This window comes from Phasianus colchicus, chromosome 2 (genome assembly GCF_987193195.1).
Source record: "Phasianus colchicus chromosome 2, bPhaCol1.hap1.1, whole genome shotgun sequence".
NCBI lineage: Eukaryota > Metazoa > Chordata > Aves > Galliformes > Phasianidae > Phasianus > Phasianus colchicus.
The window spans coordinates 80,429,655-80,455,216 of record NC_143437.1 but is presented as its reverse complement, the minus strand read 5'-3'; the positions used below and the strand labels follow the sequence as shown (position 1 = coordinate 80,455,216).

Below are 25,562 nucleotides of genomic sequence, written 5' to 3'. Positions count from 1 at the left end.
TCTTCATGTGAGTTAATGGAAGTTATTTAACTGTGAGCAAGTCTTGAATGTCTGTAGGACATTAATTTACATAGTATGTCATATTCTTTGCTAGTCATTCTGCATATCTCTGCACGGGTTAACTTCCACTTAAACACAAAGCAAATGTTCAACATGTTCAAGCCCAAATACCATTCTAGCATATATTTATACTTGTAAATAAGTGGAATCTGTATAAAAAGTTTTAAATTTCAGTGAACCTTAGCATGAAATCTGTTTCTAATATCTCTGAATGAGGAAGCAATTTTCCCAACATGACCCCAATTCAGATTTTGTTTTCTTTGCCTAAAAAACTAACAACCTAAAAAGATGGCCTCAATGGAGCTGTGAGCTGATATTTATTTCAGCAGTATAACTCTGAAAAATGCCAAAGGCCCCTTAAATGTTGAAATTGTTACCTATTGCACCCTGGACAGTGTTTGGGTCCATGAGCAGATTTTGAATGAAGTAATCCCCCACCCCTTCCCCCCCCCCCCGTCTGACCCTGAGAGCATCTGAATTGATGATTTAGCAAGCAAACTTGCTAGGAATAATGAACTACATATAGTTTTGTATAATTCTCTCTCAGCGGCTGTGAAGCTGATGCCTACTTAGAAATAATTTTGGAAGAATAGCTGAAACAACACATAATGCTTTTTTATATAATTCCAGAAGTGACTGAAAGACTGGACAGTTTTGAGGACTATCCAAGTGTGAAGAGATGGATTTGGACTACTCCCAGCTCATGGCAAGCCTTGCATTGTGTAAGACTCAAAATACTTTCCCATTGTTTCTTCACAGTTGAATGTGGCTGTTTGTTCTCTCATTTTTAAATTACCTTTGGAGCCATTTTGCTGGAGCCTGGGACAAAATTCATTGGTCAAAACACAAACTTTGAGTAAGTCTCACGGAATAACAGCTGCTGCCTTGCAGTCAGCTAGAGCTGTAAAACAGGACCTGTAAAATGGATGACCTTCAAATTTACTTAACTGTGCAGAAATTGCATTTGCCAGGTTTTTTTTCATTTATTTCTTCTAATAGACTACCACAGAATCTGTAATCTGTGATCCTAAGAATATATTGCAATGAAAAGAATAAAAAGTGTTTATCTTTGTTATTAAACTGTTGTCCCTACATTATAAGATTAAAAGTTTAGAAATTTAGCAATTACTGAAAAGTAGACAGAGAGTGACTCAGTGCTTTACCACAGCCAGGACTGTGCGGTAAGATGAGTAACTACTGTAGGCAGTGGTGAATTCCCACAGTCCCATTGGGCTGGCTTTCCCTTTTTTTGGGTTACAATTTGGAAACCAGGACAGAGAAATAACCAACAGATGAGAAAATCTAGTCAGAGTATGAACATGGCTAAGAATTCTTGGAAGAAAAAAAATAGCACTGAAATAAGATTTTTTTTTTTTTTGTAAATAAACTTAATTTTCAGAGTTTAAAGAAACAGATTACACAGTTGCAGGTTAGAGTCTGTGCTGTCTGTTTGCACTATGTACCTCACCCTAATATCTCTGTATGGGGCTACTCTTATCACAGAACTTGGCCTTAAACTGATAATCTATAGAGATTTATTAACCTTACACACTTCATACTTTTGACTTGATTTTTCTTTAAACAAGTAATTGACTGATGGATGTCCTGTTCTGCTGCTTTTCTGCCAGCTTCATTATTTCAGACTCAATAAAAATCAAGAGAAAATGCAAACTGGAAAGGTAATACATATAAAATCTCCAAGTGATTCCACACCCCAGCCTCTCTACTTGCTTGGGTCCAGTAAATAAAGGGAAGCAAAAATGCTTCTCCACGGAGAAAGGCTTGGTGCTGCCGTCTCGTGGGAAAAGGGAGAAGGGACACTTGGGCAATAAAAGCACAAATGTAAAAAGGGAAAACAAAAGAGGATTTTCTAAAACTTGCTAACATCAACAGTCCCATTTTTTGCTTAAAGACGGCTGTGCGCTTTATTGCTTGCGGATCGCTTTCCTTTGCAGGTGATGCGGGCCCAGAATTACATCACCAGTGGAGCAGCCAAGAGCATCCTGGTGCCAGGATGACTGAAGCTGAGAGGAATGTATTATCACAGACCGCAGAGGGACTCGCCAGTGCATTCCTTGCTGGGGGTGCTGCGATGGGGGAGGCAGAAAGGAGATGATTTTACGCAAAGGCTGAAAGGAAACTTTGTAGAGGAAAGATCTGGGGTCACAGTCCTGCTGTCTCCTCTAAGCAGATCTAATTATGGCTGTGTACTTCAAAAAGAGGGTTTGACTAAAACCAGATTCAGCAGGGCACTGCTCAGGGAGCACAGAACAAGTCCTCTCAGCTCTGTCTTCGAGGAAAACGCAAAATGCCTCAGTGCACTGGGAGCACAGACACTTTGGTTGTAAAGAAATACTTGAAGCCACAGCAGGAGAATCAAGGATGAACTTAAAATCATCACTGCTTATGTGAACAAGTGATATCAATGCATTCATACAAACAATGCTAATGTTAGACATCAGGTGTGCATTTACTGAGAGATTGTGGGATGCAGTAGAAGACTCAGCAGTTTCAAGGACAATGCAGGAAATCATCAAATCATAGAATCACAGAATAGCTTGGGTTGGAAGGCATCTTAAGGAACACCCAGTTCCAACACTCTCCTTTGTGCAGGGCTGACCTCCACCAGCTCAGGCTGCCCATGGTCCCATCCAACCTGGCCTTGAGTGCCTCCAGGGATGGGGCATCCACAGCTTCTCTGGGCAGATCTTTAGATCTGAGTAAAAAATTACTTCCTAACACCTAACCTAAATTTCTCCTCTTTCAGTTTAAAACCATTCTTCCTTGTTCTATCACTACTAGACTGTAAAAATGTGGTGCCCTTTTCACTTATAAGCTCCCCTCAAGTACTGGAAGGCCACAATGAGCTGTTGCACACAGTGCCCTCAGTCAGCTCCAGCAAGGCTTTGCTGCCACATATCACCATGGCTGTGACAAGCAATGTCCCATGCCTCCAAAGCAAACTCCCTCCTCCCTGGTGTCAGAAGGCTTGCAGACTTTCTGCTGTCCCACAACACTGCTGAGGCCATCTCGACCACAGGCTTCCTTCTTTGCCACTAAAATCAAGAGGAGCTTTTCAGTGCTTTTAGTAGGATAATAAGCTATAAGTACTAAGCTGTCAACAAACTAGATTAAAAAAAGACTACAAGATAAATTGCTCAGAAATAGGCACCTGACTGTCTTTTAAAGTACAGCCTTAGAGCCACACTATTTCAATTTTCAATACCTACAAAAATGCAGAGGAATCCTGAACTCTGTGCGCACCTAGATGAGGAGAAAAGGTGAGGAGTAGAGGTGGTTCAAGACTATACACTAGTGCGTAGTTTCCAATCTTTCCTGGTTTTTCTGCCCTGGCCTGGACATGGGACAGAGGGAGGAGGACCCTAAGGAAAGAGGAATGCACGCACTTGTTTTTTTGCATTTTGCCACATGCCATGTTCTTTCTCCTTGGTCACTACTGAACTTATTGTGATTTTTCCCAATTAGTGCATTGAACAACATGGATTAAGTAGCAAACATCAGGTTTCTATTGTCACTCAGCATAAACCAGAAGTACTGCAATTCTTCACCTACAGTACAGAGGGAACAGCAACTAAAGCTGGGGGACTGGGATGCTCTTAAAGATCTGCTTTCAGTACAAGTTCAAACTCAAATTCTCCTTTTCATTCCTGTTTTTCCAAAAAGAAAAGTAGGGTGTGGGAAAACTGGAGTTTAAAAGACACAAAAGAGCAGTAAGAATATGAAAAAATGCCCCTGGGGATAGGACTTGATATCTTTGCAGTAGTAATGTGAGACAGAAAAGTTCTAAATCAATTCATTAAAGGATACTGGTTCAAATCAAAGTCTATAAACTTAGGCTGCTTAATGGTCTTCAGGAGCTGGAATAATAATAAGTCAACAACTGACAAATTAAAGTGAATTTTAAATGTAAAGAGAAATGTAAATGGTATTTTTACTTTTGTAGCGATTTAGTTGCCTGTATCTCCACACATACACAGATATTCACCACAGTGAAAAAAATGCCACGTAAGAGAATTAGATATGAATGACTCCTTGGAAAGACAGCAGATTTTTTATTTTGTCCTATGGGAATAAAATTGTTAAGATATAGACACATTTTTGTCCTTTAACGTTTGCCAATCAACACAGGAAAGCAAAGAATCAGAAAAAGAACAGCCACTAAACCAGGAAATATGGTCACTTTAGCTCATGTGCCACCTACTCATAGCTGGCATTGAGCAGAGCTCAGGAAATCCACTGAACAGTTCAACTCCTGGCTTACTGCAATAGTCTGCCATCAGACTGTGGTTTCCTCAAAAGCATTTCTTCTTTCAACTTGCTCTAAGTATTCTTCTCATAGCTTTTTTTTTTTCTTCCAAACTTTGTGGTTTGATTTTAAGCAGTTTGGTATGTGCATGAAATTTCATATTGAAAAACTCAGGCTGTTACTGAGTGCTCATTCTTCACCTAAGTTAGGTGCCCTTTCTTTTCTGTGACTTAGAGAACAAATTACTCCTACAATGACAAACACTCGAAGGAAAAAAAATGGAGCATACAATTATGCTAGATATAATTGCAGGCAGTCCATCACAGGCTGAGTGTGTTTTATAAAATATGAACATTTTTATTTCCAGAGGAATGTAGAACTTGCCTGAGGCACGTTCTTTCAAAAACATAAAAAATAATGCAAATTGTTTGTGACTTTATAAGCCTAAATATGAAAGGCATGGCAAATTCCCTGCCATGAGTGTGCCAATATCCAAATATGTGGTTTTCCTTACCCAGTCCTCCTGCAGTGACACTGCCCCGTCATTCACAAAATGTGCCGCTCAGCTGAACAAGCCAGCCCAGACCTTAGCCAACACAAATAACATCTGATCTCTCAAAAGCTACCAGGAGATGAACGGGAATGAATAATACAAAACAAATTCATTTTTAAATTTAAGTGCACACTGCAAGAATGTTCAATGGTACTCTTCCAGCTCTAGACTTGCAAAATAATGTACCACTAGCTTGAAAGAAGTGACATTTACAAATGGATTACATGAATTTAGCACCATTTAAACACAGAAAAGACCAACCCATGTCACTGCTGAACTTAAAATTGTTGGGATATTGAGGGCATGCTTTGCACTGTCTTGGACACTCACCTCTCTCGCTCCTGCTCCAAGAGGTTGGTAAAGTCATCGCTCTTGTTCATGTAATCTGTATGTTTATGCTTCTCATTTTCAAGCTCATAAACTGTGCGGCGATGGCATTTTTCTGCCAAAAGGAGCTGTTCCAGCATGCGTCGATATGTCTCCTTCTGCTTTTCTTCAAGCCTGTCCAGCTGGATTGCAGAAAAGGAGAATAGGCTGTTTCAGAGGTCTCCTGCTTACTTCATCTGATTTATTAACAAACAATGTCGTGTTTGGTAAATGTGAGTCCCACAATTTTATGTCCTGTGCTTTACATAAAGCAGTGCCTAAAAATAGGAGTAATTGTCCCATAAAAATAATGATTTCTTTGGACAGGGTGTTTGCAATAAACATTTGCATAGCTCTTGGGTACACAAAGAACAAGGTTTCGTGTATTTATAGGGTAACAAACAATACTGTTGCAGTGCAGAATGCCTCCTATGATGAGGTGCTGCTCAAAATTTCCTCATTTCACATGGGAACAGCAGCAGCAAATCTCTGGGAGGGATTTGAACCCTGAGTTCAAGTGCATCTATGGGGACAGACACCCAAGTGAGTAGCATAAGGTACAAGCTCAAAGCTGAAATCTGAACTGTGCATCTTCAACACAGTTATACCTGTACAACTGCTCAGATAAAAAGTGTGAACAGGCCCTGCCCACCTCCCGTATGATTCCACCTCTGCCCCAGCTTCACCAGACAGCTGCTGTTTCACAGGGTGCCTCTGCAAACTGGGGGAAATAAGAGAGCCAGAGGGCTGCACTGAAACAAATCTCCAGAAGCTGAATATGACAGTCAAAAAAAAGTCATTGCATTTTATAAAGAAGCCAGGCTATCTTTTGTGCACTTAGAAATTTTTGATACCACCCTATTTTAGCTCTCATGTAACCTCTGTAGACCTAGACATGACAGAGATTGATGTACATTGAGGTCCCCTAGCCAGTATTTCATGAATGCTCTCAAATACTAACGTTTGCCTTCCTTACTTACTATCATTTCTTCAAATCCCAGAAGATACCATGACGAAAGTGAATAGTATAAAGGCACCTAGCTGTGGACAATTCCTGGTGAAAAAACTGTATGTTCTGAACAGAAGAACTATGAAGAATTGGACAGATGCTACAGCGTATTGTATGGCATGTTGTTGCATGCTCTTTTTCTGTGCTCTGGACTGTTACAAAACTATGACCATGAGCAATGGTTGCTTATTTTGGCAATCACAGTGGCCTCAAACATTCCCAGATCTATTCTAGGTTTATTTATTATATATTTATTTATTTATTAGATTAGATTTTAAGCCAAGAAATTAAATCCTTGCTTAAAGTCCTGCAGATCTCCTTTAGGGGCTGAACTAACTTCATAGCCCTGGTGGTGAAGAGACAAGATATGATTAGGGATTTTTGATCCTGTAATTATGGTCAAAATCTATCTCTGATGGTATTCATTTCTGAACTATGCCTACTATGAGCATAGTAGAGCATACTATGTCACAGAAATGCTCTACTATGTCACAGAAAAAGACTTGGGGATAGAGCTGGATTGATGGCAACATCGACATAAGTCACCAGTGTGTTCTCACAGCCCAGAAACTGAACAGTATTCTGAGCTGCATCAAAAGAAGCATGGCCAGCAGGTCGAGGGAGGTGACCTTGTCTCTCTACTCTGCACTGGTGAGACCTCACCTGGAGTACTTCATCCAGATGTGGAGTCCTCAGCACAGGAGAGACATGGACCTGTTGGAGCACAGCCAGAGGAGGGCTACAAAAATGATCCAAGGGACAGAACACTTCTGCTATGAGGACAGGCTGGGAGAGCTGGGGCTGTTCAGCCTCAAGAAGAGAAGGCTCTGGGAAGACCTGAGAGCAGCCTTTCAGTATCTGAAGGGGGCTATAAGAAAGAAGGGGGCAGACAGTTCAGCAGGGTCTGTTGTGACAGGACAAGGGGAAATGGCTTCAAACTAAAAGAGGGGAGATTTACAGTGGATATAAGGAAGATTTTTTACAATAAGCACAGTGAAGTACTGGAACAGATTGCCAAGAGACAGGGTGGATGCCCTGTCCCCAAAGACATCCAAGTTCAGGCTGGACAGGGCTGTGGGCAATCTGATGTAGCTGTAGATGTCCCTGTTCACTGCTGGGGAGTTGGACTAGAAGAGCTTTAAGGGTCCCTTCCAACTCAAATCATAGCAAAAAAATAAATCATAGAATCACAAGGTTGGAAAATGACCTGCAAGATCATCTGGTTCAACCATCCTCCCATTACCATTGCTACCACAAGCTACTAAACCATATCTCGTAGCTCCTCATCCAGATGCCTCTTGAACACTGCCAGGTGGTGGCAATTCCACCACCTCCCTGGGCAGGCCATTCCAGTGCTTGACCACTCTCTGAGAGAAAAAGTTCTTCTTTATGTCTAACCTAAACCTCCTCTGGTATAACTTGAGTCCATTATGTTCCTTTAATTCTGCATTTCTAAAAAAAGAAATGCAACACACAAAGATTTTATTCTCACTTACCTGCACCAGCCCTAAGGAGCATCTAAACTGTTTGTGTTCAAACCCTGTGTTTTTAATTACCCTTATTTATCAGGTTAAGTTAACAAGAACATTCAATTTTCCTTTGATTTCTTGTCATTTCTACCACAATTATATTATCCTCTGGCATGTTTTGCATAAACAAAAAATGCATGCAATTTCCCTTCTGCTTAGGAATCCCCCTGCACAGACTTGAAGATGTAAACTGAGAAGTTTTTACCTCTGAAATTGGTTTCTCATAGACATCTTCTCCTATAGATTTTTCTTGGGCGAGGATGGCGTCCCTGTGTAGCACTCGCAGCACACTCTCTGGAGCTGCAGAACCATAGTGAGCTTCTAAAACTTCAGGTTTGGTTTTCTCTGTCTTCAGCATGTGGATCACATCCTCCCTTGCCTGTAACACAGAAGATCAGTACCATAAACCAATCTGTTAATCAACAGGGGAAACACAGAAAATTGGGGCACTTCATACATACAGACTGCATACAGAGAAAAAGTAAAAATGAGAAGAATGCTGGGCTGCCAATGCAAATATAAAACTTTGGGAGATATTAGAGTAAAGACAATCTGTGTAAGCCAAATGCAGTCCCTGTAGGCATTATTTATCCTATTCCTTCTTGTCATTACGTTTGAATGCCATGGATTTTTATCTGGCTTGAAACTAAAGCCAAGGAACATCATTAATCTTGACACATTTTTTCACTTATTTTGTGCCCTTGCTGTTCTCTGATTGCATTTAGGGAATGAGTAAAACAAGCAGCACAAATGGGCTGAATTAATATTTTTCAGACAACCTCATATCCAATATTTCCCTACCTGACTTTGTGACTATAGGTTACCTTCAAATATTTAAAAAAAAAAAAAAAAAGAAAGTTTTCTAACTTTTGCTTGCTTAAACAAAACCCCTGAAAAGAAAATCCACAAGGGATATCCCAGGTTTCCTTGGAGCATGCATCTCCCACAAGCCCACAGCAATGGAAAGCAGAAAGGTACGGCACCATTTTTTCTCTTCCCTGCCCTGCTCAACCCATGTGAGCCTGGGAAACAAGTCAAGAGCTAAGGAAAAGTTCAGATATTTTAGGAAAAATCTCTTAGAAATTCAGTCTCAATATGAACCATGAATATTTAGGATTTATGAACTGGCCAAGGCTTCATATTTTCCACTGTCCATAATGGCACTTGGTGTTACCGCTGTAGCAAATCCTACATTTTTATCCAATACCACAGAGACATCATAGCACTACAAAACCACCTGCTTTTAAAACGAGCAAGGAAAAAAATTTCAGAAAATGGCAAAGACCACTTAATCTTTCCTTAGTAAAATAATGTGAAAATAAACAAAAAATGAGTTTGAGGCAAAGATCATGCCACTCAGTTGAGAACTAGATGAACTGTAAGCAGTTACCTATAAGGGCTTACTTTGTACAACACTTTGTAACCATAAGTAAAAGCCCTACATGCAGCTCTACATACCTACAAGATACAAATAACAGATTGGAATGGTAGAGAATGTTTTTTCAGCATGAGTGTGGAAGGGTGCATCGCTCAAGGATGTCAGAACTATAAATGAATTATGTGGGCTAGTCCCAAGGAATGCCTGTACATCTCCCTGCATCATGTCCTGGAAATTTGCCGCTCTCAGAACAGAAAAAGAAAAAATATATATATTTTAGAAAAGCTTGAGACAGTTTCAAGAACATACATACATTTTTTTACATGTCTGCAGAAATAACAGCTATTTTAATGTCTTCATTACTAAGAGGTTAGTGCTTCTAATCTGAGTGTTTTTTTCTCCATGGTGAATGAATGTAATAATCATCATACACTCTGGCAAGGCAGAGAATAGGAAACCTCTCCCTCCCCAGTCACCTGGCTATGACTGTCAGACAGCAACTAAATTGGGTACCTAAAGCAGATGGTCCAATCTTCTTGGCTCCTGCTTCTTCTGGTTAGTACCTACCACTGAGTCCATTAAATGGCACCTGGGACCCTGGCCTCAGTTTTTGGGCCATCTGTGTCCTGTCCCAAGGCACACTCAGTGTCTCACTGTGGACCTTATGTGGTGCTCAGGGCCATCTCTGTGCAAAGGGAGCGCTGAAAATATAGGGACAAAGAGAGCGGCATTCTTCTGCCCTGTGTACCAATACCAAAGACGCACCATGCTGAAACCTTGACTCATTTTGGCCCTGAGCACAGGAAGCGTCAAACCCCATTTCTCAAGAATCGGTCTACACTGGAAGACTCAACTAGAAAGGAGGGAGGGAGGATGAATTTGTTCACTCCTATTGCAGCTATCAGGCCCCATATGGTGTAATTAAACATTGAGAGGCAAAGCAGAGACAACCCCTGCTTGGTGATTTAGTGTCAGTAGGCGCTGGCAGAGGAACCTAATGCTGCCCTTCCCAATGAATGTCCTAGTGCCTGTCCAGGTTGTGCATACTTTCCTTCTAGCCTCATTAGTTTTTAATCATAATCGACTGAAACAGAACAACTTCAGCAGGAGAGAATAAGAGTGTCCTTGAAACAAATTTGCTAGTTAAGGGATGTTTCTGGATGCTGCAGTTTTGGGTCCCCAGGAGCCAGTGGGAGAGGAGCTGGGAAGCAGGTGATGCTAAACAGAGGAACTACACCCCTGGACAAGAAAGAAGAGGTTGTCCAAGCTCTGTCAGAGCTTTGAAGGACACTCTTTTCCACAGCATCACAGAACGAGAGAATGGCTGAGGTTGGCAGGGACCTCTCCTATGAAGAAAGGCTGAGCAAACAGTGTTCAGTCTGGAGAAGAGAAAGCTCTGGGGAGACCTCATTGTGACATTCCAGTACTTAAAAGGAGCTTACGATTAGAATGAAGAAAGGAGGGAGACGTTAGATATTAGGAGGAAATTTTTTCACTCAGTGTGCGGTGAGGCACTGGAAGAGGTTGCCCAGAGAAGCTGTGGTTACTCCATCCCTGGAGGCGTTCAAGGCCAGATTAGATGGGGTCTTGGACAACCTGATCTAGTGGTTGGCAACTCTTCCCATAGCAGGGGGTGTTGGAACTAGGTGAACTCTAAGGTCCCTTCCAACCCAGTCCGTTCTATGATTTATGATTCTGTGAAAGTCATTTGGTCCAAACTCTGTGCTCAGGTAGTGAAACTCAGAGCAGGTTACCCAGGATATGTCCAGTTATTCATTTCATCATCTTTAAGAGCTCCAGAGCACAGTGCAGTGCCCTGGAAACCCTGAACAGAGAGGCTTCTAGCTGCAGCCCAAGAAAAAGATTTCCAGCCCATGGGCACCCACCCACTCATGTCCTCCTTTGTGGACAGTCAGGACTTTTATCACAGTAGCATGATAAGATGCCTTCTGCCTTTTCTGGGCTTGATCACTGCTCCTATCATTATCTTTTCAAGTACTCTCTTCCTATAACAGTTTGGAAAAGAAAACTAATAAACAAACACTCAAGTTGCTCATGCTAATAATAAACTGGAGACAAATTTGCTTTTATTTGGTCAGAGTCAAGCTCCAGCACTGAAAGATTCTGCCATGCCACTACCCCAGGTCTGGGCAGTTACATCCTATCTTCCCAACCAGCCTTGGCATTTACAGACTCCAATTAGTCTCTCTGACACTCCACAAGATAAATGTACATGGAAGAAGCTGAAACTGCAGGACTGTATTTTTCATGATTTCACGTTTCCTCCAAATGACAAATTTTCCACTGAAACTAGAAGAGAACTCATAAGAAAATGTTTTCTTTCTATGTATAGAGAACAATCGTCACTGAACTAAGCTTCAGGATATAAACCATTTCCAGATAACAAGTCAGCATAGTACCGTGGAGAAACACGTGGGCTACTTCAACACACACACCTGCAAGAAGTGTGAGAGGTCCCTCTTTCTCGCTAGGAAGAGCTATACTGGCAAGCTGCTTCTACTTCCATATCTATTTATGGACCTTCCTTGCTCCAAAGCACAACAGTGCTTAGCATAAATCATAAGCTAGGAGACAAATACAAGGAAGAGATTTCAATCTGGAAGTAAAGTTGTATGTACGTCACAGACTAAAGGTTCTATCTGTTTTGGCTGAAGAAACATGGTGCTTGACAGAATAAAGCCTTCTTTCAAGTCCTTTTTTTATTTTATGGAGGTGTGCTGATGAGAGAGAATATTCAGGCATGAGACGGCCACACACTGCAACAGCTTTCAACAGAATGAAAATTAGTTGAGTAAGTCCAGAAAGCTGCAAATATCCAGAAAAGCTCTTAAAAGTCTAGGTGCAGAATTAAGAAAATAAATGCATCTTCCCTTACAGTTTTTCATTACTTATATTGTCTTCCCGAAAACTCTAAGATAGGCTTCTATTAGTACTGTTGATATTCTGTTAGTCAGAAAATAAAGATGTTTTTTCTATTAACAAAGTGCTATCAAACAGTTGATTCACTGAACTGTAGGACTGATTGAGACAGATTAATGAACAGGTCATCTTAGAAATACTTTTAAGTTGGGAAGCACAAAAGGCCATACAGATTGAGAAGTGTTTTTCTACACTCATTCTCTCCAGGAGCAAAGTCTGCTGAGAGTTCATCAAACTCTTTCTACCTCCCCTGCTAACAGAGGAACTACGTCAAACTGTATCATCTAAGCCTTGTTCTGTCCTTACTGCAGGTGCCAAAATCTAAAGGATGATCATCTCAAATCTCCAGTACATCCACTGAAGGGCTAAAATTCAACGAAGTACTGCTGTCCCACACAGCTCCTCCTGCTCTGCTCTGCTGCCCAGTTGCTGGTGTGTCTACTTAAGTTGCAGGTCTGTGTTTCTACCTGTGAACTCTCTCAGTACACAGCTCTCTTCTCTTAGGAGCACATGCTGCCTGCCCTGATGGAAGGCTGACGTGGGACCACTCTTCACATGGTTTCCTTGAAATACTCACTTTTTGGCAGAATAAAAGAGAAAGGCTTTCTTCAGCTTACTGGCCAGAGTGGAGAAGGGGTCTGAGTTCCAAACCTCACTTTAATACGTGCCTAGTAAAATACTTAAATAATATAGAAAGGATGTAAAGAAGTCCCTGCATAAAATTGAAACCATTTAGGAAACAATAGCATGACTCTGCTGCTTGTAAAAGGGGACTGGCAGCCTAGCAACCAAATTCTTGGTCAATGGAAAGACTGTTACACAAGCCCAGCATTCGGACGTGCTTCCTCCTCCTGCCCTGCCCTGCCAATTTACCACAGCCCTCTCTCCCCATTCCCACAGTCTTTGGCCTCTCCCGTGAGACCGCCAACAAAACTTAGCACCCACTAAACGGGGAATTTTTGCAATAGCCCATTTATCACCTGGGAAATGGGACTGGGCTGCTCAGACTTGTTTCATGTAAGGCAGCTAATGAATTGGGAAAAAAAATCAGTTGTATTCGAGATGGACTGAATGGACTCAAAGTAATCACTGTCAGATGAGAATAAAATCCAACTCTGAATCCTTCGTCAGGCCATTTCCTAAACTCTTTTCCCAAATTTTGTTTGTTCATAAACTGCATTCATGCAAATCTACAGTGTTACTGCTCTCTAAATCACCTACCAATACTATTTCCCTCATGGCTCAGTGCTCCATCTAAAGTATGCCTAATGACTTCAGAGAGATCTAAACACTTTAATAATCTGAAGAGAATCCTCTCCATTTACTGAAAGAAGTTTTGAAAATTCAGGGCCAGAAACAATGTTTACAGGGAATGCACTCATAGAATATTAGGAAGTTCTGATACTTACACCTTTTTTTTACACACTTTCTTCCTAGTTACTGCAGCATTCTGTTCTGCCTGCACAAGTGAAAGCACCAAGTAACAGAGGTTTAATGTTTATAAAGTCAGGCTTTTCTTGCCACTGATTAATGGCAAGAAATATCGATCAAACCACAGACAGCTTAACTTCTTACTTGTGGTGCTGGTACTTGTATTTCACACAGTTCGGGTTATTAATAGTGCAGCAGCTGCCCTGTATTACATCAGAAACTAGATAAGGTCACAGGTTCTCCCTGCAATGTTGTAATCTTGCCAGTGGCTGGTTTCCTAAATTCCAGTAGACTTTAACAACTTTTCACCTAGAGCTAACAAACATCATGACCAAGGCATACTTCTAAAGGAAATGGGGAGGATGCACTCACACTGCTTTCTGCACTAACACACTCATGTGACTCATGCTGTGTCACAGCCAGGGCAGGAATAGTCTTGTGTCAGAAAGTTCCCATTAGAGACCTCAGAGAGTAAATACAGCGTGTTTATTTACTCTGATTTAGTGAAGACAGCATCTTTAGGCAACTGCAGCTGAAAAACTATATCTGCAAAAGCTCCTAACACAAACTCGTGTTTAAACTTAGTCACTTCCCTTCTTTTCTTACTTTAAAATGAAATTCAAACAATTAAAAAGAAAGCAAATTTTCTTCATCTTTGTTTCATGATACTATGAGCATGACTAGAGAAAGTAATAAAAATTATCATGACTACTGGAAGGGTGCTTCTGCTAAAGGTTTGCTTCCCCAAGCTATCCCTGCATACTGCTACAGGGTCTGGGTAGAAACTTGCTTTCAGGGCCATAAGTATTTAGTGTACAATGAATACTTCAAAGCTGATAAGTTAGATGCTCTACTGTATATTGTATTATGCAAAGCTCCTTTTTGCTAAAAACTCAAAAAATACTTTTTCTCTCCTATACTGAAAAAGCCATGTTCACAACACTCATCTAATGGTTGAAAATGATGGTTTAATGACATGGTCTAATATTGTTAGGACAAGGGGGGATGGCTTTAAACTAAAAGGGGAAATTTCAGTTAGACTTTAGGGAGAAATTCTTTACTTGGAGAGTGGTGAGGTGCTGGCTGTGGGTACCCCATCCCTGGAGGCACTCAGGGCCAGGTTGAGTGGGGTCCCGGGCAGCCTGAACTGGTGGGGGGCAGCCCTGCCCACAGCAGGGGATTGGAACTGCATAGCCTTTAAGGTCCCTTCCAACCTAAGATATTCTATGATTGCTTCTTTGATTTTATGACATTAATGCATTGATTTTCTTTCAAGGAAGACACTTGCCCTTCATCTTAGCTAAATTTTCTAATACTTGAAACTTTGGAGTTCACTTGCACTAATTTCTAATTTCTTTTAACATTTCTGGACTCATATTTGTGTAAGTGATTTGCACTGGAAGTAAAGAGTGCGTTCTGCACTGAAAAGTGATTTTTTATTTTTATTTATTTATTTTTTTTTGGTGCAGCGGTTTAGTGTAATACATCAAGAAATGCAAGTAATCTCTTGTGACTGTGGGGATATGGAACAAAGTTGACCTGATTTGGTCACACTGCACAGAACTTTCTGGCCTTGTACAAAGCCCTCAGTATCATCAAATGCAGTGTACCATCGTGGTCTGAGTTATCTTACAGTGATAACAGAGAAAGTCCTCCTAAAATCAATACTGAAGGAAAGGTACATGACAGACCAGCTCATCTGCTGCATAAATCCTCTGAAGTGGCTCCAGAAGAATTACATCAGAGATTAATTTGGTCTCTTGTATTTAAAAACATTCTTGCTAAAGATTGCAGAGCTGGGGAGAAGCAGCACTGAGCACTATAGTACTCTTGCAGCAAGCTTCGAAACAGATCAAATGAGCACTAGAAGACATCTGTCTGTTATTTCCTGCCCACACAGCTTTGTTCTGCTTTATTGCCAGAGAGCTCCATGGATGATGTCACTTTTTTCTGAAGAAAACAGGCCACCAGAGCCTTTCACTGACATAATTAATTATCTGTAGTCTGGGCCACAGCCAGAAAATTCCCATGGCAAGGCCCCGACAAGTATTAACTCCACACTGCTTAATGTTTTCAGAATTACTGGGGTTTGGGATATCCTGCCTTTTCCCCCGAAAGAGATTTTTGCTCAATAGTACCAAATCATGGGATGGTTACTGCAGCATGTAAAATTATTGTGCCACGATCCCATCAGCACAGAGAGATGGGTGCAAGAGGTCACTGTCAATTATCCCAACTCTGCATGTTGGGATGTGCTTTACATGCTTCAGGAATGAATCGCAGAAGCTAAACCTGCTGGTTTGGGTTTACCATATCCAGTCATACATCTCAGCCAACATTAAGCGTATAATAACATTTTGCACATGATCTGAAGCCCGGCAGTAAGCAGAGGCCCCAGATTGATGCAACCAGTCAACGGGGAAATGGAGGAACATCTGTTAAAGCACCTTTTTGGACACTTGAGCAGGGAGAATTGTTCATGACAGCACATGAAGAACTGCATTCACAATTCAGGGCTGGTGTGTGGCTGCTGTTTTGCAGTGCACAACCTAACAAATGAGGTAATTAACAAAGCAGTCTTAGATCTTTGAGCAGCTGTGAGAGCACTGCTCACCACGATGTTTGCACAGGCAAAGAGCTCCCTGGTTGCAGTACTTCAAATCAAACATGGAAATCTCCAGTGGCTCCCGTCTCTGTTCTGTTTTATTCATGTTAAGGAAATGATCTGCAGCTTTCCATATCCCAGATGAATGGCAGATCATGAGCCACTGTAGCAGGATAGGAAATTACTAAAATCGTAGCACATTTCACACACATTAAGGCAACCTTTATAGCTGGATTTGTGTAGTAAGGCTGTATTCCTTTAGTGGTCACAATTTATTTTGTGTTCAGTTAGCACAAATTTAAGAGGGAAAAAAAAGACTTAAGAAAGGATAATAGAAAAAGCATTAAATTTCCTTTTTCCTGTGTTATCATCATTGCTTTAATCTTATGGCAACCGGTCTGAACCAAAACCAAAGAGATCCACTTTCTGTTCACGGACCTCTTTCCAATGGCTACCACATATGACTTGTGATTCATTGACTCTAAAAGGACTTACTTATCCTCTCTTAAAGAGTAACAAATCTACCCATGCATTTTTTTCTACAGCTCTGGCTATCCTCTGGCAGGAACAATCATGTGGAGCAGGACAGGATGAAAGACAAGCTGGTGCCGCTGGGGACATGGCCATCAGAATGATAAAGTTCAGAGGAAATCCTTCTGCCTCTCCCACAGAGGCTGGAGCATAACCCAGAGCAAGCTACCAGCAGACATAAGTGTGTATACAAGTGTAATAAACTGCATACACAACTTTCTCTTGTCCAAGCATTTTGTTGGCTCCAACAAGCTATTTTTCAGTGCTCTGTGCATTCAAGTTATTGGTGACTGATGAATGGGCAAGTATAGTAGGACTGCATTACAGTGAGGACTTACCAGCATAGCTGCTTATTTAAATAGAGGAATCATCAAAGGAGGAGGGAGGAGGAGAGTGAGCTCTCCGAAAAAAAGTCACTTAGGGTATACAAGGAAAGGCACAGAATAAGGACCCTTGCCCATGCCCTTGATGTCTTCACAGCCTCCTGCTGCCTCTGAAGTCCCTGGATCTTGCCAGTTTGTCCTTCCTCATGCCCTCCCCACACCTCACTTAGGTGTCCTCTCCCTTTTCCATTGCTCTACTGCATTCCCAGGAATAATAATGGAGTTTCTCAAAATGCCATTTTGCCTGAAACATTGAGGCTGCCTAAACCAAGGGAAACGAGCTTTCATTATAAACCCAACTCCATCAACTTCTGCTTCTGCTTCCATCTTAAACACAAAGGCCACAAATGTCTAGAAGTTACCATGTAACTGTACTTAGGTCAGTTGGTTCCACTAATTTTGCTGGTATGGAAGAATTGATGGTTTTTATTCTGTTTGTTTGTTTGTTTGTTTGTTTGTTGTGTGTGTGTGTGTGTTTGTTTTGTTTTGTTTTCCCAAAGAAAGACAATCATTTCCAGGATAAGAAACATTTGCAAAATCCAAACCATTCCTGTGTTAGAGAAGGACGTCCTTCAATAATCTTTCAGCAGTGCATCAGTTTGGGTGCCACGTGTTTGCAGCCCTCAGACATAATCACTGAGCTCATTTTACTTTGGATCTTATGCAAAATTCTACACTGAAGCCAACAATTTCGCAAAGATGTGGCAAGACACAGGATGCTCAGTAGGGCCAGCCGTCTTCTATGTGAAAATGTTGCATTTCTCTTGTTTTAGTCAACCAATAGGTGGAGCCTTTAACCCTAGAAACAAAACATTTTTCTCAAGATAGTCATGTTCCCACAATTGTTATATAAAAGCTTATGTTTGTTTTTATTAAGGCTCATTTTGGATGGAAAATAATCAGTTTTGCTCTCAAGAGCTTATCTGATCCTCAGCTGGAGAGCAGGAGACTCAAACTCAATAAACACACAATTGGGGCAGCAAAGTTAATAAAACTCAGCTACAACAGAAATGTTAAATTAACAACTGGTGACTCAGAGAACTGGACAGCAGCATGACACATAAGACATATGCTCAGTGCAAGCTTTCCCAAGAATCTCAGATATTTTAAAGCCATGCATCTAGCATTTATTGCAAACGGATTGGCCATGTTCTTTTCCCACAGTGTGAGCCTTCTCCCAAGAAAATGCAAAAAGATATAATATTTCTCATTAATGTTGCAGCGAGTTTACAATTTATATTGAGTAAATGAAAAAAAAAAAAAAAGAACCACACAGCAAAACAACACCAAATCAGTTAAATGACTGATTAGCTGATTAAAATGATTTGAAAAAGATTGGATAGGAGGATCAGTTAAGGAACTGATCCCAGTGGAAAGAAGACAAAAACTTAAAGTTGGTCCACAGCAGTACTTTCTGTATGGTGTTGGAAAGAAGATTAGTAATTTTTTTTAAACAACACATTAAAAAAAAACACCAACACCAACAAACCAATCTGCTTATCACCTTCCCTCCACTCTAGATAAGATGTTCAATGGAATGGAGACACCTGCCAGTTGCTCTTCCCTCTTCTGGTCCTCTAAGCCTAAGCAACATCTAGCTCTGGTGTGTGCAGTTCAGGCATTAGCAGAAAAGAATGTTAAAGCGTCTTTGTGGAAGAGGTTTTCAGTTTATAGTTGTCCAGTGAGAGTGACATTTTAGTAAGGATAATGACTTCAAAAACATAATTCTAAAGCAGTTTTATGACCAAAGAGATCACTATCATCACTACGGTTGATAGCACCTCTGCCCTTAATTTCAGAGGGAGAAGGAAATTGCCCGAATAGCACAATTTAACTCCTTCATTATATTGCTTTATCTTTTTTTCTTTCATAACACAGCAAGTTGTAATTATTGTGACTGGCTAGATAAGATTGGTATCTCTTGCATTTTGAACAAAAATGATTGCAAACTACAGGAAAACATGCTGCTCTAGGAAAAAAAAAAAACTACTCTGGCTACAAATTACTCAATGAAAATAAAAGAGCATTTGTGGTCTGAAGTTTACCCTAAATTGATTTTTTGTCCTGCAAAAGCCTGCTTCACTAGGAAAATCCGAACAAACAAGGAGTCAGACAGATGGGAGAGAGTTTTTTAATTCTTTGTGGTGATACTGTTATGACAGACATTTTTAGGATGCAATATGGGTACCATCTTAATTCTCTTGTTTTCTCTGTGTTCGATTTCCATGTCTCTAGCTTGGATCCATTTATCACTGTTGCATCCCCCTTTTATCACACTCATTTTCTTCTTGTCTAACCTCTTTCTTCTCACTCAATTTTCCTTGAATTACTTCTCTCTCTTCACATTAACCCTACCTTCATTTTTTTCCACTGTAGCTCTATGCATGCCAAGGATCCTCTCTAGGGGAATTTGAATTTCATCCGTATGATATGCTCAGAAAATCCTAAACTCTTCCAAACCCAATTAACAAGACTTCACAGTTACAAACACTTAACTTGCTCCACATATACTTTTGAGTGGCTGTATATATTGTTTTCACTCAGGCTTCTCTTCAGATAACTATAGCTGTTCAAATTGTGAGATATGGCTAATGACCATGTGGAAGCTCTTACCTCTTCACTTTGCTATGTACTCTTTCCCCTAGATCAGTGCTGTGGCATCTTTTCCAACTTTCCCTTGCAATTTTAATATTATCCAAAAGAAACATTTTTGACTTCCACCCACCTAGTGAACATCCATCGCTCAAATCTTCAGGCAACTCAATATTCAAACACATCAATTCAAGAGTAACAAGAAAGGCACTGAAGAATAATATAGGAGTTTGTACAGTGTTTTTAACCAAGTAATATTGAGGGGGATGTCACAATGGTGCTTCAGCTTCTCGGGAAACCCTTGCTTCCCTGACAAAGAATTGCAACAAACAAAAGAAGTTCAAGACATTGTATGAAAGTTTACACATAGCAGCAAGAGGAAGAAGAAACAGAGAAAAATAATACAACTATGGTTATAGAATCAAATTCTTTCACGTATCAATCATACTACCAAGTGATGGGAGGGTCAAGTAAAGCCATTTCAGCATAGAAAAGGAAATATTAAAATCAGTGTACGAGACACTGTGCAAAAAGTTCCAGCTACAGAAATTTAAGAAAGACAAAGCCTGGCACTGATCAAGGGGTGATCAAAAAAGTAGGAAGCCTTTTCTGCTATAGGAGACTAAAAGAAGGTGACACAGCTATCATAGAGAAGCAAAGGCTCAGAGGGTGTGTGCCTGCCTATCTGTAAACACAGCAGATCTTAAATCGTAGGGAGACAGACAAGCTATTTAAAAAGTGACTGGTGTTTAGCACAGATTTCATACAGTTTCATTGGACATAATATTGGACCAGAAACTAAAAGAAAAAGAAAATGCTAAGCATTAAAGCTTTTCAGTTCTGGTACTATTTTCCAATAGAAGTAGCCAAGGTAAACAACCTACCTACTCTTAAAACACATCCTGATAAATTCACAATGAAGCCTAAATGAACTAGTTGTCTAAAGAATTGGTGGAAGGACTTGGTTTGCAGCAGATGAATGTTTTTTGCTTGTCAAGGACTCTAAGGAAAATGGGTCCATGAATACACCTACAGTATGAGAATGAAGAAAACCTTGAATTAGGAAGTGGCAGAAAAGTAGAATAAGGAAAAAGGTCAAAACTGGAGAAATAAAAAAAGGGAAAGAAAACAAAAGAAGGGGAAGAAACTTTTCTTAGGAAAGAGAACGGAGCATAATTATAATAGAATAAAATGTATTAATAAAATATGTATACGTACAAAGAGGAAATAAAGTAGAAAGCAGGAAATAGAATGAGGAAATATTTCTCTTTTTCCCCTTTACATTTACAAAGCTCAGTTTTATGATAGAAAGCTAATAAATACTAAGATATCTTTTAAAATATTAGCATATTTAGCTATAGTTAGTATATTACCAAACTCATCAAGGATCCTGCTGTTTGAGTTTGTTATGAGAGAGGATTTATCTTGTGGCAGGACATATAGTCACCTGTACCTAAGTATTTCCCAGAGAGAACAAAACAGAGCCCTCATCCACCTTTGCAAATCCTCCCCTGAAATGCCCACGGCAAGGAGAAACTCACAGCAGCCTGAGGCAACCTCCTTCTGGTTCAGCCAGGTTAGAGCTCCTCCCTCATATGTTCACCCTACTTCGGCCAGCAGTAACCAGACTTGTAACTGCCCCTCAACAACCCCTCCAGCAGCTAAAAAGTTGCCAGTGCAATGTGCAGTTTGATAATCAGCAGCACTAACACAATTAACCTACTAAGGCAAAGGTCCTCCAATGCTGTCAGGCCCATGAGAAGCCAGCAAGGTTGGCCAGGGACTACAGCAGACAAAAAACCCAGCGTAATTCTTGGGCTTTATCCCAAGAATCCTGCCAAAAAACAGGTCTTCTAGGTCTCCCTGTTCTGATCCTTTCTTTTGGCTTGAGGCTTACAAATAAGCCCTGACTGCCACAGGAAAGGAGTTTTCCTTCACATGTGGAAGGTCCAAACCTTAAAACCAATTCCAGTCTCCCAGTATTTGAAAGTCTTAATTCAGCATCTGGGACCATGATGAAAGACCAAATCAGCAGAAAGACCAAATCAGACTGGCCATGACAAGAAAGGCTGGTAGCCAAGCCAGGGATGGGGATACTGGTGGAGTACACCTTGCAGTACAGCAGATGCTGCTCCCCAGAAAATAGGAGACATTCTCTCCTGTGCACTATTGCTCTGAAACTTTGGGTAAGCCCTCAGAGGAACCATCAAATGAAATCTTAAATAAATATAAATTGAAGGAAAGAGCTTCTTTGACACCAGAGTCATTTGGGCTTGAAGGAGGGAAGTCAAGCAAATGGGTTTACCTCTGAATATCTGCTACACAGTGTTTTCTCTCAAAAGTAAGTATGAAACCAATCTCACATTAAACTATTTGGAGCTCTGAAGACTCCTCAGGTATTGTGTCCTGAAGTTTATGTATGTTTAACCTGTATTTTTTACAGTCTCATTTCCAATATGTTACTTTTAAGATATCGCCCATCCCATATACCAGATACCTTACCACACATTTCATGCACACCCCATTCTACTGCCACCTCTGAGGAGCACCTCTGTTCCTCTGCAGCAGCTATCTGAGGGAGTGTGTCTGTCTGTTCTAACTCATGCAAAGGACCTCAGTGGTCCTTGGGTAGCTGAGCTACAGGAGATGAATGCCACTTCTGCACTGGAGAAACACAATAAAGCATGGACTATAACAAAGGCCTCAAGTGGATTAGTTGCTCATATTTTAGTTGGTGTGAAATATAGAAACCACCTCCCAAGCTAGTCGTCTGTCTGCAAAGGCATAGAATCTAGCTAAGATTTTTTTTTTTTTTCTTGAAAAACTCAATGATCTGCAGTGGATATTGTATTTGTAAATGAAATGTTATAACTGTTCTTTTCCCAAACATGCAATAAAAGAGCAAATAGTAAAAATGTATGAACACTGTTGTTCATTTCCCCTCTGGCCTCTAACCAGGTAATGCTGAAAATCAGTTTTGATATTGCTGGAGATAGGTGGCCACTGCTCAGCATACAGGAAATATATGCATGACAAACACATGGGTTATTGAACAAAAATCTGTGAGTCACAGATAGGACTGTATCATCATTGTACAGATTCATGTTGTCTGCGCTGCTCCGTAATTAGTAACATTTACATGTTGGTTTGACTGAAAGCCTGAAACAATCATACAAATTAACACTGTGCCTTCATGGTCCAATTTATTCTACTGATACTTGAAAATTTATGTTCAAATCAGTTTTATAGTCTTTAAAAGCTGCTTTTTTTTTTTTTTTTTTTTTTTTTTTTTTTTTTTTTTTTTTTTCCCCTTGCATAGGAAGAAAACACCTTCATGGAATTTTGCCTCTGTATATTCAGCATGTGTTTAGAAACCACATAAACACTGTTTTTTTTTTATATAAGCAGTAGGATCCTACGAGAGAAAAGACACTTGACTGAGCTACAATGGCTTTAAAAACAGTTCCTGTCATCAGTCCATTTGCTTCTCCCTGTCCTTCTGAGACTTGTACTTAAGAGTTCTCCTGTCATGAACATTAGGACACATTTTCATCACTGTGGCTTCTGTATACTTTTTTGCACCTTTCATTTTCTTACAAAATAAGGCCTAAGCTACAGTGACCTCAGCTGTTGATGAAAACTTTGTCTCCTCTACATGCAGTGAGAGTGTAGGGCCCAGCCAGGAAATCTGACAACAGGCAAAGTTGAGTAAAACTTGGCACTGGAAGCTAAAACAAAGGCAAGCTACCTGAGGTCATTATAATGAAGGAAAAAACAGAGACATAAACATCACTGCTGGGGCATGTTTACACCGTTTACTGGCACTGTTTACAAATTATAATGGAGAAATGAGGTCCCACGGTAAGGACTCAGAACTGATACTGGCAGCAATATGACTTGTGCCTATGGTTGCTATGATGTCAGATGATGTGCACAGTGAGCTAAGCATGTGAAACATATGCATACATTAGCAGTTTATGTTCCTGAAACCCATAGTTGCCACGACCATTACTCCCCTAGCTGAGATCACTGTTTGGAGTGTGCAAGGCAATGTCATCCTGCACTGCGTTGGGTAGTGCAGATCATGGCTGCTGAGCAAACAGTCATGGTATTTAATGGCATTCTTTCTATAGAAATAATTGGATGACCCTATAAGTACAGTCTGCTGTTATTCTCAAAATCTTCTCACATATGCCTATATGTTGTTTGCTTTGCCAATGTTGAAGTGTCTTCAAAATAAACCACAGCCTGATCTTCCACCCCAACAAAATGCCAGCCAGCCACCAGCGATGTCTGTACAGATTTGAAAATGAAAAGCCACGAAATGACTCAGTGTATTAGGTCACTGTGACAGCCAGGAGGTAATACCAGAGGATTTACTTTGGCTGGAGCCTGCTTTGGCTCATCTTCACTTGCAGTGTCAAAGCCAGGCTCTCATGTCAAAGCCAGGCTCTCATCTCAAGCCAATGAGCTATTGCTTGCCCATTTCAGCAACAGTTCACCAGGTATCATGTAAATAACTAATTCAAACAGGGTTTTTTGAAATGAAATTAAAAACTCATGAATAAAAACCAAAATGATTCTTGTCCCTGACTGTAGGGAAGCAGAAAAACAGATGCACTTTACAGTTATTGGCGAGTTTGTCCTCACAGCTCTCCTGTGACACTAGAATACTTTAGCAGTGCCTAACATCTCTATAGGCTTTGTATTTAGGGGAATAACCCTAAAAATATTATGCAGGATAATGGATTTATAAGCTTGCTGAGAAATTTCAGCCCATATTACAGAGTAGATGGCATCTATCCCCACCTTACTCATGGGGATAATGAGAAGATGGGCAGTCCTTTAAAGGTTGCATAACTTGGCTCCAAAGTGTAAAATGATGGTGAAGATCTAAATTTCCATGTATTGAACAGGAGAGTTACTCAGGGATAAGAATACAGACCATAGTTATTGCAACCCAGGCAACATTGGTGACTTTCTTGGAATTCCCTACCAAGACCAAAATGATGTAAATGTTTCTGAACCACACAAACATCATACATTTCTAATCAGGTTTGGTTTCATTCTATCTGCATGATAGTTTCATCTTTTAGGAGCTGACACGTACAAGCTTTTGTACAAAGTAAAATTAAACACTATAAATGTGGGTACTGTTCTGCAGTGATGCAAGTCTTTTTTTCCTCCCGAAATTGCATTCAACATATTTTCTTGCTTTTTTCCAGTTTTTCACTGTAAAATGACTGTTCTCTGTCTTTGCGACACAGTTATTTCCTTTGAATACATATTTCTTGAAACTCAAAAGTACTTTCTGGTAACCTGAAGTATGATGAAATTGCAGCGTTGCAGTAACGCTGTAACTCAGGTGACTCATATACCAAAGAAATTAATTGATCACTTCTGAAACATTTGCTTCTCTTAATCAGATAGGATGGTAAGGACTCCAAAATTAAAGTAAAAGCATTTTAAATGTGGGTTTCAAGGAAAAGTAAAGCCTTGTATGAAATACTAAATAATTATGGTTAAATGGAATAAAAGCACTGAGACACAGAATGTGTTCAAGCACAACAGGCAGTCATTTTCGGCTTGTCCAAATGCAATAAAAAACACCATTAAAGTGGATACAAAAGAAGGGATAAATTTGACAAGCAGTCCTATTGCAGAAAGGGGTGAATAAGCATGCAAATCAGGACAACTGAAAACTTTCAAGTGAGCACTGCTCCAGGAAAGAAAACCAGGAGGCAAAGCAGGGGATATGCAGAGGCCAGGCAGGACAGACAGAGCTTTGGCTGAGACTTGAGCAACCCCTCTGATATGTGCAGGGTCCTGGGCCATCTTGAGTCTTTTTCCAGTATTACTGACTTTTAGATTTCTCCCTTGTATTGTTTGTATTAAAGACTGTAATTACACTCACTGTA

At 40.4% G+C, this 25,562-nt stretch overlaps 1 protein-coding gene across 6 annotated transcripts in view; it reads right to left on the bottom strand.

The window, feature by feature from the left end:
• FILIP1 (filamin A interacting protein 1) overlaps nucleotides 1-25,562 on the bottom strand; it is a 127,210-nt gene that overhangs the window by 36,329 nt on the left and 65,319 nt on the right. For all 6 annotated transcript variants that reach the window (XM_090136124.1, XM_090136126.1, XM_090136122.1 and 3 more), the window contains 2 exons: nucleotides 7,990-8,163; nucleotides 5,211-5,389 (listed from right to left, as the gene is read on the bottom strand). In XM_090136124.1, coding sequence (XP_089992250.1) covers nucleotides 5,211-5,389; nucleotides 7,990-8,163 — 353 coding nt within the window. The remainder of the gene's footprint in view (nucleotides 1-5,210; nucleotides 5,390-7,989; nucleotides 8,164-25,562) is intronic.